Source organism: Eschscholzia californica, unplaced genomic scaffold (genome assembly GCF_041429995.1).
Source record: "Eschscholzia californica isolate CP2 unplaced genomic scaffold, dmEscCali1.0.p SCAF_3, whole genome shotgun sequence".
Lineage (NCBI taxonomy): Eukaryota > Viridiplantae > Streptophyta > Magnoliopsida > Ranunculales > Papaveraceae > Eschscholzia > Eschscholzia californica.
The window spans coordinates 64,245,002-64,262,895 of NW_028238420.1; the positions used below are offsets into that span (position 1 = coordinate 64,245,002).

The 17,894-nt window shown below is 34.9% G+C and overlaps 1 protein-coding gene across 7 annotated transcripts; it reads left to right on the top strand.

The window, feature by feature from the left end:
• The first annotated feature begins 8,168 nt into the window (after window positions 1-8,168).
• On the top strand, window positions 8,169-17,538 carry LOC147553258 (ubiquitin-like-specific protease 1D). 7 transcript variants are annotated; one of them, XR_015238828.1, is made up of 15 exons: window positions 8,254-8,745; window positions 10,734-10,785; window positions 10,993-11,090; window positions 11,195-11,460; window positions 12,697-12,745; window positions 13,306-13,385; window positions 13,506-13,538; window positions 13,645-13,740; window positions 14,349-14,451; window positions 14,820-14,917; window positions 15,389-15,511; window positions 15,666-15,780; window positions 15,891-15,969; window positions 16,648-16,755; window positions 16,863-17,538. XR_015238828.1 is itself a non-coding variant. In XM_086672371.1 (14 exons), the coding sequence occupies exons 1-14, from the start codon at window positions 8,395-8,397 to the stop codon at window positions 17,049-17,051; spliced, it is 1,758 nt and encodes a 585-aa protein (XP_086528497.1). In that variant the 5' UTR covers window positions 8,203-8,394; the 3' UTR covers window positions 17,052-17,538. The 7 variants fall into 7 exon arrangements, 6 of the variants coding, with proteins under 6 accessions (XP_086528498.1, XP_086528497.1, XP_086528496.1 ...); XM_086672371.1 differs by lacking the exon at window positions 15,891-15,969 and having other exon boundaries at window positions 8,203-8,745; window positions 10,996-11,090; XM_086672370.1 differs by lacking the exon at window positions 15,891-15,969.
• The last annotated feature ends 356 nt before the right edge of the window (window positions 17,539-17,894 follow it).

Below are 17,894 nucleotides of genomic sequence, written 5' to 3' on the forward strand. Positions count from 1 at the left end.
AACTTTACATAAGACTAAAAAAAGATTTTTTGTGTTTTGCATTAAAGATGCTCCTAGTCTGAGTTTTATGCGTAAGCTCGTATAGAAAGACTATACTCCAAAGATGAAGGGGATAGATGGTATATCACAAGAGTCTAAGTGCATTGAGTATGGCCCCATGACATTATGGAGGTTACTTCTTGTTTTTTTTTCTGTTGAAATAGATCTTGTTGAGTAGTTGCTAGCAATTGTGTTCCAAAGTTCTAATAAACCACAATATGTGCAGGAAATGAGGATGCAAGTTGTGTTAGATTGACGAGATTGATTCAAAGGTGTGAATCTGCTAACGGACGACTTTAGACAAAATTGACAGTGCATGCCAATAACTTTTTTCGGCGCTGCTAAGATACTCGGCACTTGTGTCATAGGCAGACGACTCTATTAATAGAACCCAAATTATTTTTCAAAAAGACTATTAGCACTTGGGTTTTCCAACAAGGACCCGTTCACTCTTACTTACGCATTTAAACATCAAATAATGGGTTAGGGAACGTTTATATATCTCATTAGAGATTTTTCTTTGCCTTAAAATTGGTTGCAAAAATCCTTTGTTGATGATTTTTTAAGTTTTGAGAAGAAAAAAAAATACCAGAGAACACTTAAAAAGGTAATGGTCAGTACATCGCCGACGGATTTCAGAAAAAACTTCATAGCTTTCGTCGCTAAAGGTATTACCTACGTCATATCACGGTTTTTAAGCGGTCAATAACAGGCTTACTGACGGTATTTTGTTATAAGTGACGATTTAACCCTGTCGCTAATACCCTATTTTTTTGTAGTTAGGTGTGCCTTTTCAGTCACTATCTTTCATTCAGTTCCCGCCATTTCAGAAAATCCCAAGATAAACAAACTAAAAATCAACAAAAGGTTCAACACTAAAGTAAATCACATAGAACCCTAAAGTCTAAATCTTTTTGCACAAAACCCCTAAAAACCAATATCAATTCCGAAAGATATGGAAGCAAATTTATATTGATTCTATTAATATAATGCTAGAGAATAACAGTGTTTATATATAAATAAAAATTTGTGTCATCATATGTTACTTTGATATTCGACGGATATTTTATTTGATTTTGATATTGGATAACTTATAACTAAGAAAAAGATATAGACATGAATATAGTCATATTCAATATAACAGTCGAACTACTTCTTGCACTTCGAATATTGTCCATTTTTCAACAATAAAAAATGAGAACATTAGAAAACAAATGGACAAAATTTTCTAGTAATATAATTTATTTATTTATTTATTTGTGGGAACATAAAATTGAAAGAGTGGTTAATAATAATAAGAACCCCTATCTAATTCTCGTTCCAAGTATAGATCAATTCATAATCCATTTCAGAACCAGAAGAATAAATACCATCTTCACGAATAGACCAATTACATTCATCGCCACATCTATGATAATCTCTTGTTACTTTATAAATATCAAAACTTCCTCTTACAACTTTCCAATTTGCATCCTTCCAAGCCATATTGCAAAAAAACAATGTTGTCTTCCAAAAATTAATTCTAAAACTCCAACTAAAAGTGTCGTTCTTGTGCATTATTTGTTCTCCAAGATCATCGTCTCTCGATTTGCAATGAAGAGATAACAATCTATCAAAAGGTAGATCATTCCTCACATGAACATGCATACGTCGAAAATAAAACTTCACCCCATTTACTGATTGTATTGATGAAGATATCATCATTAGGGTTAATACCACCATGACAAACTTGATTTCATAAGAACCCATTTTTCTCTTGTTTTCTTTCTTGATGTTGTTATTCAAGCTTCACCCTAGCTAGCTCATTCATATACATTTTAATACACATATGTATTGGGAGAGAGAGAGTGGAGGTAAGTATGGAAATTTAAACTACCTTAAGTATCGATATTTTTTTAGAAAATATAAATTAGGAAGTTTGTAAATTGTATATATCTATATATATACACACCCACACCACAACACACACACACAAAAACACATTACTATGGAATCATGAATTCCCTATATATTGAATTATATGTAAATATATCTATCTATATGGAGTCATGATCCAATCAACTTGAGCTTGAAAAAATAGGAAATAGTTTGAGTTCTATCTAACGAAATACGTGAACGTGAACAATATTAGACATATTGAGAATATGAGATCTGGTGATCAATGATTAAGAAGGGTCTAAAGTATTTGAAGATATCTATCTATGAAACACAAATTCATAGGAGTTTACTGTTTAATGTAATGATTATCCTATAATTCACAATTATGGAGATTATTACTCTCATAAATCCACTGATGGTCTCTCCATGAATGTGATAGAATATTCTCATGTCCACCATATTTGCTCAAAAAATTGTAAACAATAGAGCAGACAAGAATATTTTCTTGATAATAATAATAATTTTGTATTGGTTAACTACCATATGTGCTATTGTAGATTATCTTCCAAGTTTTTGTATGGGATTACTTCTTTATTTGGAGTTTTACTCAGCAAAATTTTCATTCTGAGCGATGACGTGTCTCTAACACATATCATAACATCAATGATTTGAATAAAATTATTCGTATTATATCTTCGTATGTACAATACAATGTAATGAAAATGTTGTAATTCTAGTTCATCACCAGAAGAATAGCTAGGTGTTATTTCAATGTGTTTAAATACTATTTCACTAAGAATATGGCCCCATGACAAAAATGAGTTTAGTTATGTTAGAAAGATAGATAAGTGTAAATCTATCGACAAAGCCGCTCATCTTCCTGTTGTTTGGTATTCAGCTTTAGTTGCAATTGGGTGTCTAAGACTGACAACCTTTCTAACAAGTTATAATATGTGCAGGAGTTGGAGAGGCAATTTATGTTGATTCTCTTGATTGATGAAGTTGATTGAAAGATGTGAATCTTATTTTGTCATTTACATCTTCAACTCTTTTTAACAATATTAGAATGACACTCTTTGGGCCGAATATAACTAGGTGTGCGTGAACAAGTAACTCTTTGCTACAATATCTCTTGCATTGTGTTGCAATATGTACTGTTTTAGTGAATAACCAACATGCACAACTTTTTCAGGAAAATCCTTAATGTCAAAATGGATTAATCCACAAAAGTTTTAAAACATTAATTACACATTATTTCCCTCTCTCTTCCACTTCATCCATCTCTATTCCACTTCATCTCTCCCTCTCTCCACCTCACTCTTCTGCTTCGTCAGAAGGTCGACGGTTGACAACCTTCTGGCATCGACCTTCAACCCATCTTCTTCTTCTCCCTCTCCGGCGAAGGTCTGGTAAGTCAGACTTCCGGCGAAAGGACTCCTCTTCTTCCCATGAGAATAAAGAAAGAGAGAAGAAAAGAGAGTGAGCGAGAGAAAGATAAAAGAGAAGAAGAAATCAAAAAGTTAGGTTGAAGAATAAGAAGGGAAACATAAGAAAGGTAAGAAAGAAGAAGAAAATATAAAAAAGAAATTGGTCAACAAACTTCTACTGAAGAAGGGTCAGGTGGAGAGAGAAAGAGATGAAGTGGAGGAAAGGTGACATGAAGTAGAAGAGAGAAGGAGATATGAAGAAAACAACTATTAGATCCCCTTTATATAGCCTTAGGGTTACCTCAACCTAATCAAATTCAACTAACAACTAAGAAAATAAACACTAGAATCTCAAGAAAATAATAAACTAAGTAAACTAAAAAACCTTACTAGAATTAGTAAAACAATCACTAAAAGTCTGTTTGAGAACCTAAACGATGGAATTTGACCCTCAAAGTGGCTCATTACAGCAAAGCGACAATGAACGAGCAGAAGGTTATTTCGCACCATCCAACAAAATGTCGTCCAATTTTGACGCCAGTAGCTTCGGTTTTGTCCATTTTAATATGTCACCTTTATATTTAGCCGCATCGATTTCTTCCATGTATTTTTCAGTGAAACATTCGTACAGAAGCCATTTGCGCAAAAAAAACGTGACCAGATCGGATGGTGTGTGTTTCGTCTATGATAAATGCACATGATCTGATTGGTCTAAAGGATGGCGTTCTCTTCAGGATTTTGAGCGAGATCCAATAGACCCAACTCGTAGCAGACCAAGATCTGGTGGAAATTAAGTGAAGAGTCACCATTTCTTAAGAGACGAGCCCCTAAAAGCCAAAAAATATGTCTCTAGTGAATACACCTACTCGTTTCCTATTTATAGGACCCAAATGGACTCCAAATTTCATTCCATGTTTTTCAAAAGATCAAACACTATTAGAAGTTTATTTTGGAGAGTTTATGGAGAACATTTGCTAAAATTTTCAAGGAGTTTTATTGGAAGGAATTCCGATCCATTCGCAGTAAGTGAGAAGTTAGTATACTTTCAAGTTCGATTGTTTTATGATTCAATGTACCATTAAAGCGAATGTTTAATCATTGTATCCTGTGAGACAAACGCCGGTAACTATGTGGTACTATATAGGGCATCAATTTTCTCAAGGAAAGGGGAATACCTCTCCTCGATTAAAGATTTCTTCTAATGCTCCGATTTTTTTTTCGTTTATCTGTTGTTCGAATCAAAGACATTTTGATCTTTCAAATCAAGAAGTGTATTGATTTTAAAATAATAAATAAGAAAATAGAAGGAACACAATTCCTGTTTCAATCTTAAATCGACAGTGAGATTCGACTACAAATCATTTATTTTGGATAACAGACACTATTGGTTAGAAATACAAAAATATTGAATCGTTCTCTTCCTTGGTCTTTCTCCATTAATTTGGAAAGAGAGTGGTTTTTGATTGGTTTTTGAAAGCGTAACCAGTTTCACGAGTGACTCGAGTAAGAGGCTTGTTGAATCAGCTTGAATTGGGTACATCTAAAACAACACTTCTTAGGCCTTGAATACTATCCATTATTTTCTAAAATGAAACACAAGAAGAATTAATAGAAGTTACTAATGTAGTTTATTTATTTGTTTAGACACAAAGTTGAGAGAGTGATAGGTAATAACCTATCTAGTTTTTCTCCCATGTATACATCAATTTATAATCCGTTTCAGAACCAGAAGAATAAACACCATCTTCACGAACAGACCAGTAACATTGATCACCACATCGATGATAATCTCTTTTTACTGTATAAATTTCAAAACTTCCTCTTACATCTTTCCAAAGACGACGATCTTGGAGAATAAAAAAAAAATCTGTTTTTTCATCGATGTGGTGATCAATGTTACTGGTCTGTTCGTGAAGATGGTGTTTATTCTTAAATATCTAGAGAGAGTTAAAAAAAAAACAAATTTGTTTTTTGAGCAGCTAAAAAGATATTTAACAGTTGTGAAATGAGGGGGCTAAAAGAGCTACTTGTCATAGACTAAGGATCAAATAGGAAGTCACCTTTTTTTTTTTGTTGAAAAAATAGGAAGCTGACCAAAACCTAGGATATCTTAACCGGAATGGAACCCGTTCATAATTTGTTAGTCTGTACTGAGGGATGTGAAACGAGTCTTTTAATATCCTCCTAGCCACAACCAAAGCCTATAAAAATATGGACACATATTGGGGTAGTTGATCTCAGTCGAGACAACATGTATAGTTAATCACGAGTAATATGTACTAAGTAACAAGTTTAACTCTCTGACTCTTCATTACTTCATAATTTTCCGAACTATAAACATAAAATTACTCCAGTCATTCATCATAAACGAAATCCTATTATAGCTCACTTTAATAGTTAATAAAATAAGTAAGTCACGAAGTTCATACTTAATAAGTATTCAATAACTAATAAGTTTAATAACTAGTAGTACTATAGTCATCATCTTCTGTTTCCATAATGACTAGTAGTTCAATAAAATAAGTAGTATAATATTAAGATTTAAAATTTAAAATTTCTAAAAAAATTAGAAGTCGTTGACTCAGGTCTCGGTCTGTCTAGGCCGAGATAGTCGAGAAATTCAGTCAAACTCTAACTCGGAATCTCGACCAAGTCTCGTCTCGGGAGAGGGCCGAAATCAAGACGAGACTCGAGATTCTCGGCCGTCTCGGTCGAGACCGACTACATAGGTACATGATAAGTTACTTCTGAAAATCGATATTTAATATTTTAATCATTGTTACCCTCGTTATAGAATGGATATACTTCATTGGAAAACTTAGTTGAGATCTATTTATTTTTAATGGTTAATGAGGTATTAAAGTTAGGTGTCATATATATGAATTGGGTACTTATTAGGGGGTGAAGTCTGACTAAACAAACAACTCAATTTGAGACAACCAGACCAAATAGATGACATGTTAAAATGTTCTTTCCTAGGTGGCACTACTGATATACTTCAAAATACTCCTCCAATACAACACTCAATATTTCCTTTAGATTTAGAGGGTGTTTGATTTTTTAGCACTTTTTTTTGTTGAACTGATTTTTTAGCACTTAGTAAGTGATATTCACAAACTAAGTACCATGAAGTGCCGTTTGTTTTTTTATCACTCGTAAGTGTGTGAAGAAACAAATTTTGGATAAATTTTATTAGTATGAATATTGTAAATCAGTCAATAAGACAGCTTTATACCCATCCGCAACATAGTACTACTTGTAGGTGGGTTACAATCGCTTACGTGGAGCCTTGACGGGTCTTTGTCAACGGTTATTTTGAATAAGGAGTCCCTAGCCAATGGATCACCGACTTTTAGAAAAATCACATACACCAAGACGAATACAAATATCATAACCTATCTACATCTAATCTAAGCTTAAATATCCTCTTGCTAGTTAGTTTGTTTTCTTGTTCTTTTTCTTCGTGTATGTACACCACTAATGCATCCCCATACGTAAACCCCCACTTTCTCTCACTACACTACTTTCACATTACAACACCATACTAACCACACAAGAAGGTAATCAGAAACTACTTCTCTCTGTTTTCTTCTCGTATTTCTTCTAACTTACACAAATTACATACATAAAAACAACTGAAATTACATCACCACTCTCTCAGCTCCAACAACCGATTGCATTGTCATCATTTCAATTTACTATCTAAACCTGGAATATAATTAGTGATTCCAGGAGAAGTAATAGTAGCAACAGAATCCAAAAACATCTCACTGTCGAACGATACTTCAACTTGAACCCACTTTCAACCCATGATTGAATGCACAAAAGGTATTAAAGTTAGGTGCCACGTATCAATTGGGTCCTTGTTAGGGGGTGGAATCTGACCAAACAAACAACTTAATTTCAGGCAACCAGACCAAACAGATGACATATTACAGTGCAAACAGATGACATTATTAAAGTGCTCTTTCATAAGTGGCACAATTGATATACTCATTTCAAAATACTTATCCAATACAACACTCAACAATTACTCTTGTTTTTACTTTAATATATAAAATGATGATGTGACCCAATTGAGATTCAAGTTGAGTGTTGCATTGCAGAGTGTTTTTTGTTAAAAACTCTTTCGAGTAATCTTAGGTGTCAATTTGAATTTTTCAAGTTGAACGTCGCATTTGAGGTGCTCGAAGTGGAGGAAATATTAACACAACTTGTTGACATTGTTAAATCATATTTATTCAATCTCTTGTACACAATATTAGTCTCAAAATAATTTTTTGATTGTTAATATTTAGTTAAATAAAGTTTAAATTAGGTTTAAATCGAAATACTGAAAAATCGTTTTCTAATTGGGTGGTCTATTTTATTTTGTACGGACTTTTGGTTGGGTTTTTTTTTACATATGAAAATCGGACCATTTTAATATATACTCGTTCAAATATGTCAAAAACTGATCCGTACAAACTTGTTTCACCCATACTTTCTACCCATGTCATACCAGCTAAAAGTTGTAGTCTGGACATGTAGTATCTGTCTCAGAAACCAGATGTGCATTGACTCACTGGGCTCGGACAGTTAGTCGATAGATTCCAAGCTCGTGGGCTTTTCCCCACCCCTATTTTCAGACATACCCGGCGAGTATTGAAGTCTACTTAGTTCTAATCACATAATACACGCCATTGACTACTAAGCTCTTATTGGGCATGAAACGAGGACTCAAAACCATTTATCGATAAAATTTCATTTTTGTTTATGGTTCTGCTTGGATTTCGGGTAAAGGGCTGTCCATGAACACCCATAGACTCACTCGTATGACTAGACGTACTTAAAGTTCCTCTTTCTCTATGAGTCTTTCACAAAATTTTTTTCTCGAAAAATTATCGTAACCGAAGGGGTATGACTCTGTATCTCCAAGCCCTTGACCTAGAGGGTGGAAACCAACCGCGAAATCGCCCCTACCTATTCTCCAACCAAAGGTTGTTGACTCCTACACAATTTTGATTACCTCTCACCTCTCCTCCGGAGTTCACCTGTGTTTAATCTGAACATGGAGGAGGAGAAGGAGAATAACGGAAGAGAAGAGACTAGAACTAAGTCACTGAAGTTGGAGTGGAACAAGCTTCTTCCCGGCAGTGATGAAGGTAATCCACCGGAACTGGTTGTGGTCGGCGGCAGAAACAAAGAACAACAACCATCATCATCACCACCACACACTCTCTCTCTAAAAGATGATCTCCGCCATTTGACCGATCATGCTCTTAATGATACTATTTCAAGATTAAAAGGTCAGATTCATCCTATCTCCTCAAGATTGCCTGATAAAGGCGCTAAGCTTCGAGAAAGCCTCACCTGTCATCTAGCAGAACAACGCCGTCGTAATCTCCTCCGTTCCAAAAAGGTAAATATATCTTTCTCGCTCTCTCTCTCTCTCTCTCTCTCTAATTAGGTTTAGTGTTAATAAGTTTAAATCACATTTTGAACTAGGGTACAAGAAATTGTCACTAGGTTCTGTTAACTCAATTCTAGAATTTAAATACTGTGAAAATTTTGTTTGTGCATTTAGAAATTGGGGGAAATCAGCATTCTGGGTGGACTATCAATACCTTCAAGGTTAATTTTGATAATAAGTAGGTTATACTGGATTCCATTGAAAATTCAAACTCATTTTACTTCCATTGACATACATAGATAGATATACTTCTAGTAAAATGCTGATTATGATCTTCCTTTTGGGGTGGTGTTAATAGTGATTGGTTAAGTGGGTTTTGATCTTCACATCAATGCGGAAAACATATTAGTTGAATGTTTTCAAAAGGGGAATTTGACCAAAACTCCCTAAGAAATTATGATTTTGGTTAAAAAGGATTCATCAAAATTTTTTAGGCTTCACCTCCCTGATGGCAATTATGTAATTTTCAATTTCAGTAAAAAGACCAACTTAACCCTAGTCTAAGAAAATACCTTGCAAACACCTTGCACTGCCTTGCAAACACCTTGCAGAGCCTTGCAAACACCTTGCATGGTTTTTGCAAACACCTTGGATAGCCTTGCAAACAAATTGCAGAGCCTTGCGAACACCTTGCAGAGCCTTGCAAAAACTTTGCAGAGCCTTGCGAACACCTTGCCTGACTTTTGCAAATACCTTGCGGAGCCTTGCAAAGCTTTGCAAATACCTTGCAGAGCCTTGCAAACACCTTGCAGAGCCTTGCAAAGCCTTGCAAAGCCTTGCAAACACTTTGCAGAGCCTTGCAAACACCTTGCAATGTCATGCAAATGGTTTGCAAATTAGTTTTTGAATTGATTTAACATGAAATTTGTTACAAATTATTATATTTTGTCTAGTAGAATGTTGTATCGAAAAACTAGCTAAAACGCGTACAAATTCATAATAGTCATTTTATAAGCTTTAGCACCATCATTTTACTTTTCTTCGAAAAAATTTCCAAAGCTTTCATGAAATTCTCAATTTGAACATAAATACCAATCGTGATTGTCCAAGAAAAATATATTTCTCACAGGCATTTCATCTAACAACTTTATAGCTATTTCAACCAACCTACGTCTTGTATAACCAACTAACGTTGCATTCCAAGCAACAACATCTCTTTCAAGCATTTTATCAAACACATTGCTTGCATCAACTATACTTTCACAACTTCCATATAAATCCAACAAATAAGTTTGAACATAAACATCAAAACTAACAAATTGTCATCCATCATTCATAACTCAATGAAAATAAAGCAATGAAGAAGTTGGATTATACCTTGAAACACTATCAAATTCTCCTTCCATTGAAAGTATATAAAACTTTCTCTCTCTAGAATTTAGAACCAAAAACTAAATCAAACCCCTTAAAAGCCTCTTCAAACAACAAGCAAATAGATTAAATCACCAAAACCTAAAAACATCAACCTATCTTATAGCCAAAATCGATTCAAATCCTAGAAATTTTAATCGGCGTCGACAATCCAACTTGGTTCGTTCATGAGAAAAACTCAAGTTCCTGATTTATTAGTTAGATTATTACTAGGTATTTCTAATTGAATGAAGGGTATTTTTGACTCTTAAAAAGTTGGTGCCTTTAAAAATGTCCTTTAAGCCTATTTTTATAACTTACTTGGGGCCTAGCTAGTTAAAAAGATGGGTTGTCTTTTTAACAAAAAAATACAAAAAATTGGGCCTCTGGCCCAATTTCCTGTTTTCAAAACCATGAATTAACTCATTGTTCATATTTTCATCATATAAGGTCTTTGTCTAGGTTTGCAAGCTTAAAATCTTCTTTTCTACTATTATGTGCTTTAAAATCTCATAACATGCTTATAGATGTTTCTTTTGTACTTGGTTCACCTATAATAATGAATGTTATCGCTGGTTCTTCACCAGAGTGAAGATGAGGACGAGAAGAAAAGGCCATCCCAGAGCCAACGTTCTTCACGTAAGACATTTCTTCTTGGCTATGGAATATTATAGTGTCATTTCTTATTTTGGTTTTCCCTTAAATTTGGTTAGAGCTTTGAGTGTTAACATTTTCTTCATGTTGCACACATTGAAATTTACTCGATAATTACTTCTAAGAGCTATTAGTTTAATCCCGATTCCGTTTGTTTTATGCTACTACAACTTCTGATCTCTATTACATTAGCAGGTGCGGCGAATAGCTTCAGGTCAGGATCTTCATCGTCCCAAGGACAATCACAGTCTTCATTTACCTCTCTTTTGTCTAAAAAACTAGAAAAAGAGGTATGAATAATCTGACTTTTTGTCGCATCCCATTTCATTTTTCCTCTTTTTTTTGGTGTTCAGTGTTTCTCAGCGACAAAAGTGAAATAATTTTCCATCATCAGCTAGATCGTACTCCTCCTCCTGCATCAGATGCATTTGAAAAGGAATTTTCATATTTGGGTCACAGCAAACCTAAGATGCTAAACAAGCTCAGACAGGAAAACAGAGCGAATTCAAGACAGTCACCTTTCAAATCCCCTATCACTGACTATCCTAAGAGAGACAAACATAGGCTTTCAGAAGGGTCTCGAGAGCATAATACTATTCCAACTTTTAATTTTTATTCTCCCCGTGCCGATGACAACATGTCTAGACATTTTTCAAAGAGGTATTCTTTTCATACAGCTTTATATTTAGTGTTTCAGTTGCGTTCTTGGTGTGGTTGAAAACTTGAAACAACAACTAGGCAGAGAGGTCAAAAGCTGTCGTACATATTTCTTTTACAATGTCAGGCTCAATGGTTTTAACATTTAGGTTCTTGTTGTAAAGCCTAGTTTCTCTTTGTTAGATAACCCTTGTACTGTACATTACATTCATCTGAAGTAAAAAAAAAAAAAAAAAAGAATTTTAACTTTTCATCATGTAAAAGCACGAAACTGCTTGTTACCTGATTGTTATAGAATTACATTGGTGGCAGATTAAAAGACACTGATTTTGTGTTTTAAGATAAAGTTTAGATGACTAAAGATGTGGTTTTGATAAACAAAAAGATACTTCCCTTCAAAACCCATTCTGAAGGGCGGGTTCCAAATGAAAGCAAGTAAGCAACTATGTGTTTGATCAAAATGCATCTATTGAGACTACATATTTCCGTGTTTGTTATATTATTCAGATGTCACGTTGAAGTTGTACATGTGATCAAGTGACATGAATAATTCAAACTAAGAAGTAGAAACGATACAGGAAATAGTGTTTGGCTCTATTTTAATTGTAAATGTCTTAAAACATTTGTTATCATTTTGCCGATCGCTAAGACCTAAGCTTGGACTTTTTTGGTTCCACATCCTTGATTGTATCGGGTAGTTATGTTACAATACGAGATTTATGATTCATGTGCAAGAATGGTTGATGAACTTAGTTATAATAGGTTGTAACAAAATTAGACATTGTACAAAAAGTTTCGAAATACATAATAAGTACGAGTCTACAATGAGTAATCAACTACTTGGCGTTTGAGAAGAGAGGTTATGTTGAAGACACTAGGAAAATGTGAGTTTCATACTTCATACATACCCTGTTGGTTGTGACATTTCGAGTTATGATGTGAAAAGAGCAATTGAATGGATATTGATGTTGTCGTGTAGGATTGTAGGAACGACATGCCCCCCGTTGGATATGACATATTGAGTTCTGATGGCTCAATTCCTTTCTTTGCTGTTAAGTACTAATTGTTGCCTTTTGGAATCTCAAAATGCAAGTCATTGTATCCGAGAGACATCACTTGGTTTGATATTGCCATCTTAGGAGTGTAATTATTTCATAGAAACTTGTCACTGTCTTGTTTTGAATTTTCTTTTTGTTTTATTTTATTATTTGAATGATAAAGAATTTGTACACTTGTCAGGAAGAAGGCTTTTCAAAACCACACATTTAGTGGTTCCAAAAGTAAGAAGGTAAGAGTTTTGAATTTTATAGTAATTGCTCTAAATATATGTTTGATCAAATGATAATAAGATTGTTCTTTAGTAGTCGTTAGTTACTTTTGTAGTTTCTAGATGCGGCGGAAGCTTTTTAATCTACCAAAACTAATTAGCCGAAAACAAATAGATTTAAGTAAATATAGGAACTAAAGAAAAAGATAAGTGCAACCAGGAGTTTAATCATTCAGTTGTGAAGAAACGAGAACAAGTGATCCCCTATATAGGGGTCTGCTAGGCAGAGAAAGGAACTCCTAAGTTGCTTCAATCTCTATTTCTGTGATTCGTTTTAACTCTTAAAGTTAGGAAACTGAATATCTAATTTTTCAACTCATATTAAACTAAGATTCTCAAGTTACCGGGTGTTGCACCAAGCCACCAAATTGAAAAGTTGAGGTACTATTGTTCTATTTTATACCTTTTGAAAATCATTAAATAACCTGTCCACTTTTTCAGTTGAGCTTTAATCTGATTTATTCATTTCAATATTCCGAGGGCTCCTTTCATACTGAATTGGTGCTAATAATGTGAAACAGGAAGAAGCTGTAGTTCTTGTGGACGAAGAGGATTGTGACCCTATGGAGACTACACAGCAAAAAGACAAACCCCTTGAATGGTTAATGTTATTTTAATTTCATTTTTCTGAACTACTGGTTGTTGGTGTGGAAAGCTTTTGTTGATGTGATAAGTTCGACCATGTTTTCTGTTTTTGATATGATGTGTTCTACCTTTGCAGGATCAAGGAGGCTAAGTTCTATTATCCATCAAGGTAATGTTTGGTCTAGGATCTGAAGAGAATATAAAATAGGGGTAGCTGAGGCTAAAATGTTTCTTTTCACCTGCGTGGCTTATGCTATCTATTTATTTTGGTACAGGGATGATCCTGAGGCTGTTGAGCTTTGTTACGCAGACATCGAATGCCTTGCCCCTGAAGCCTTTCTGTCATCTACTATCATGAACTTCTATATTAGGTAATTCAGAATACTACTCAAGCTCGTATTAGTTATTCCCCTTTTTTCTTCTGTAAGCTGTACTATTAAGCTAATCAAACAAAAGTATTTAATGTTGAAGCTTTACCTTTTCTTCTTTCCTTGTAGGCTGTAGCCACAACTACAATTAGTTATTTAGTGGATAATGTCATACTTATTCATAGAACAAGCATATAAATTAATGATCCTATCTCTGGCTCAATTCACGAGGATAAAAATCTCGTCTACGAGATATCAGTTTTTTCTTGCATTTAGCTGTACGTAATGTTCAAAAGAAGCTCAATTTGCTCTATTCGATCTCCATAGTCCATACTTGTGCCACTACCCACTAATTGGATGAATATCTACCAATCCTTTTCATATGCCACTTCGGAAATTCCTTTGTGTTTTTACATCTTAATCCTATCAAAAAATACTGAAGGAATATGATATTTCACTAACAGCTACCTCCCAATTATTATTTTCATTTACATATTACAAAACATTGTTAACTACTAATTAAGTAGCAAGCTTCTTTTGTTCTTGTATGTTGAATTTCTTATGGATGCAGTTTACACGGATGATTTACTAACTTGCTAAACTGTTGGTAGGTATCTGCATCGACCAGTATCTGCAACTGGAAAGTCAAGAGTTAATTACCATTTCTTCAACACATATTTTTATGAAAAGCTCAAGAAAGCTGTTTCATATAAGGTAACACTACAGTTTTTTTACTTGATAATGTTATTTTTTTCCGTAGTCATGCTTCTAGATCGTTTCAAATAAATAGAGAAGGCAATAGAATTTGGTAAGCAGCATCCATTTTCTTAAATTTGTACTAACTATGCTCAACTTGGGTGAGCCACTCAGCAGCTGTTCTGTTATATCAACTGCAACTTGCTGACCTTTTATGAGTTTGCATTAATTCTCTTTCAAGAAGTCTTCAACAAAGGCAGATTGATGCTAGAGCACAATTTCCTCTTTGACTGATTCTTTTATTTGTCAAGTCTTACTTACTAGTGGATCTCCAGATTTTCTCTTGTTTAGCTTTACTATAACCCATCTTATGCTATAACTTGTAGAGGAGCGACAAGGATAAAGTTTTTGCCAAATTAAGGAGGTGGTGGAGAGGTGTTAATATTTTTGAAAAGGCATACATACTTTTGCCCATACATGACAAGTAAGTTGATTCAGTTTGACTCAGATGTTTTCGTGATTTTTCTTCTCACTTAGACAAGTTCTTCAAACTCATCCTTTTATGGGAAGAGATGGAAAAAGGGAAAAAGCAATTGATCATCTACTGTGATATCCTTCTTATCGAAAGATGGAAGCTGGTTGTTGTTTTCTTACTAAGTGATACTATAAGTATCTAACAGAAATTTTAAACCTTAGGAAAGAGAAGTCCTTTCTCGTTCTTTTCCTATCACCACAATAATGATTTATGTGACAAATTTAAGTTCCTTCTATCCTGCTGTGGCTTTCGACAGTAGAAAGTTTGGGGTCAAAATCTTTGACAACCTTAAACCTACTCAGAAAGAAGTTTAGAAGGTTAAGGCCTGTTGAGGACTTGGGGCCGAAAACAATTTTAAACATGCTTATGCTTCTATAATTTATTAACCTTTTTAATCCAAGTTCACTTCCGGTGTTTCAGCCTACATTGGAGCTTGGTGATTATATGCATCCCAGACAAAGAAGATGATTCAGGACTAACTTTACTCCATTTGGACTCATTGGGATGCCATGATAGTTCCCAAATCTTTCGAAACATCAAAAGGTGAGACGATAAAACCCCTGGGTGAAACAGTTAATGTGCAATTTCATCTATATTCTGCTCTAGGCTTTGCATGTTTTCAGAACAATTTGTTGCTCTATGTAGATTTGCACTCTCCCCCTTAATTTGATTCTTAATGATTCAATCTGCCCTGTAGCTTCTTGAAAGATGAGTGGAACTATTTAAATCAAGAGATTGGTTCTTTAGACCTTCCTATCGCAGATAAAACATGGGAGAACCTTCCTCAAAGAATTGATGCCAATGTAATAACGGTACGCTCTCAAACTATGTTTTCAAGTTTTTTACGAGTCTCTGCTAGATGTGCTCTTTTTGCTCTTATCCTTTTCAGTACATGCTAAAAGTTTTGAGTTTAGGTAATCAGGTTATTGAGCCAGGGCCCAGGAATATTGGGATCTGATTCATCATGTTAGTTGTATTGAAGCCCTTATGGGGATGTGTGGGTAGTTATCTGTACCATTTGTTATCTTCTGTCTTTTGGCTTCTAATAAATATTTTGCACTAATCTTGAGATGAATTTGTCGAGTGCACTACTTCCAAATCGGATGTCTTTCTCCTGTGATATTTGTTGTAACCATTTGCGTAGCAAGCTACTAGCCCTGTTATTTTCCTTTTGGCTCATATCCAATGGCTTTAAGTGATATTTTTTATTCTTGTGGGAGGGCATGTATACCTAAAGGTCTCCCTGGCCTTTTGAGGGATTTAAATGGTGGGGAATATGACTATTTTCAAGGGAGACCAAAATTAATTCTGAGAATTGGACGCTATCGACATCGTTTAGAAACTTCAGTACTAATTGGGATTTGGGAATTGTGGCGACCTCGTAATTGATTAGTCCCTTCTATTTAGTAGTACATTTCCAGATATAATATAACAGTTCTCTCTTGTAAAAAAGTTATATTTTCTGTCAAAACAAATAATTTTCACACGTTTCGGGTGCTTGGGTATGCCTCCAAGGTAATGTGTTACTTTATGATCCCACCATAGAATCCCCCAATTCTCTGGCAAAGACAGCCCTTTTGACATTTCCCTGCATGCAGCTGCAGTAGCATTCAAGTAATGCCTTTGATTTTGATCAATTCATACCTAAATGATGAAGCACCTTTCTGCTGTCCCACCAGGTTCCTCAGCAGAAAAATGATTATGATTGTGGGATCTTTGTACTTTTCTTTATCGAGCGTTTCATTGTAGAGGCCCCTGACAGGCTGAGGAAAAGTGATATAGCCATGGTGAGGAAAATCATTATTTGTCGTCTATTATTTTGTTGTTCTGTTTGTGTTAGTTGACACCGTTTTGATGTTCTATTTTTGTTGGTTGACACCTTTTTCATGTTCAGTTTGGCAGGCAGTGGTTCAAACCTGAGGAAGCCTCTCGATTAAGAGAGAGAATTCGGAAATTACTTCTCGAGGAATTTCAAATTTCTAGAATAGAAACTGATACTCGGGAATCATCACCTTCATCTTCATCATCGGTATCAGGTAGTGATGATTCTGAAGAATGCACCATCCTAACTACAAATTCATAAAGTCCGAACACAAATAGAATTTGTAAATTCCTCCATGTCAGCAATTTATGGCATTTTCTCTTTGCCATTCTTCTACAAGAGTGAGCAGTATATACACAAGTAACTGTGCAGTTCCGAGTATCAAGCCAGCATATCTTTTAACTGGATCGACCTTAGATTCCGATTCAACTTCTATGATGTCTAAATTTGAGGACTGGACAATATTGAAGGATATTTATCGTTGCATGATTGGCTAATTGCTTCAAAGAAGTGCAAGAAAGTACTGCTCATGCGCAGAGATCTACGCAAGTACTGATACATGTCGGTCGGTTTTGAAATGTACATGGATCAACAGAAGTTGCGAACTAAAAGTTGTAATTTTGAGGCGTTAATGGTGAAGTTGTTTCATGTTTTATATCCTTTTCCTGAATCAGTTTTGCTTTTGAAGGCTAAAGTTTGTTTACTTTGTGAATGAGAATTAGAGTAGAAAAGAAAATAATGTTTCACATTTGACTGTTTTCGGAGTGGCCTTGTGCAAATAGATTTCTGTTCTCTGATGTCACCTGCAGGAGGCTTTGGTTGCCCTACCAAGCATAGTTAAACAAGAACAGGAGGAAGAGGAGGCACGGTTGCTCTCTTCGAGGGGTTTGACTGATTTCGAGAGAGTCCAGGTTCACTGGTCTCTCTCTCTCTAGCTTTCTTCGACTATCAGGAGGGGTTTAAATATCCTCTAGTTTCTAGTCTTTTGGTCACTTATTTCTATCGGGGATCCCCTTATAACTTCCAGCTCCGCGCTCCATCGCCCTTCTCATGTAGGTGCCACGCCGTGCCTAAGATCTGGCTCTGTCGCCCATCTCACTTAAA

Excerpts from the sequence above, each read along its gene's own strand:
- LOC147553258 (XM_086672370.1), top strand. The coding sequence starts at position 8,395 with ATGGAGGAGGAGAAGGAGAATAACGGAAGAGAAGAGACTAGAACTAAG. Across the intron at positions 12,746-13,305 it reads GTGGTTCCAAAAGTAAGAAG|GAAGAAGCTGTAGTTCTTGT; the intron begins GTAAGAGTTTTG and ends AATGTGAAACAG. Across the intron at positions 13,386-13,505 it reads AAAGACAAACCCCTTGAATG|GATCAAGGAGGCTAAGTTCT; the intron begins GTTAATGTTATT and ends CTACCTTTGCAG.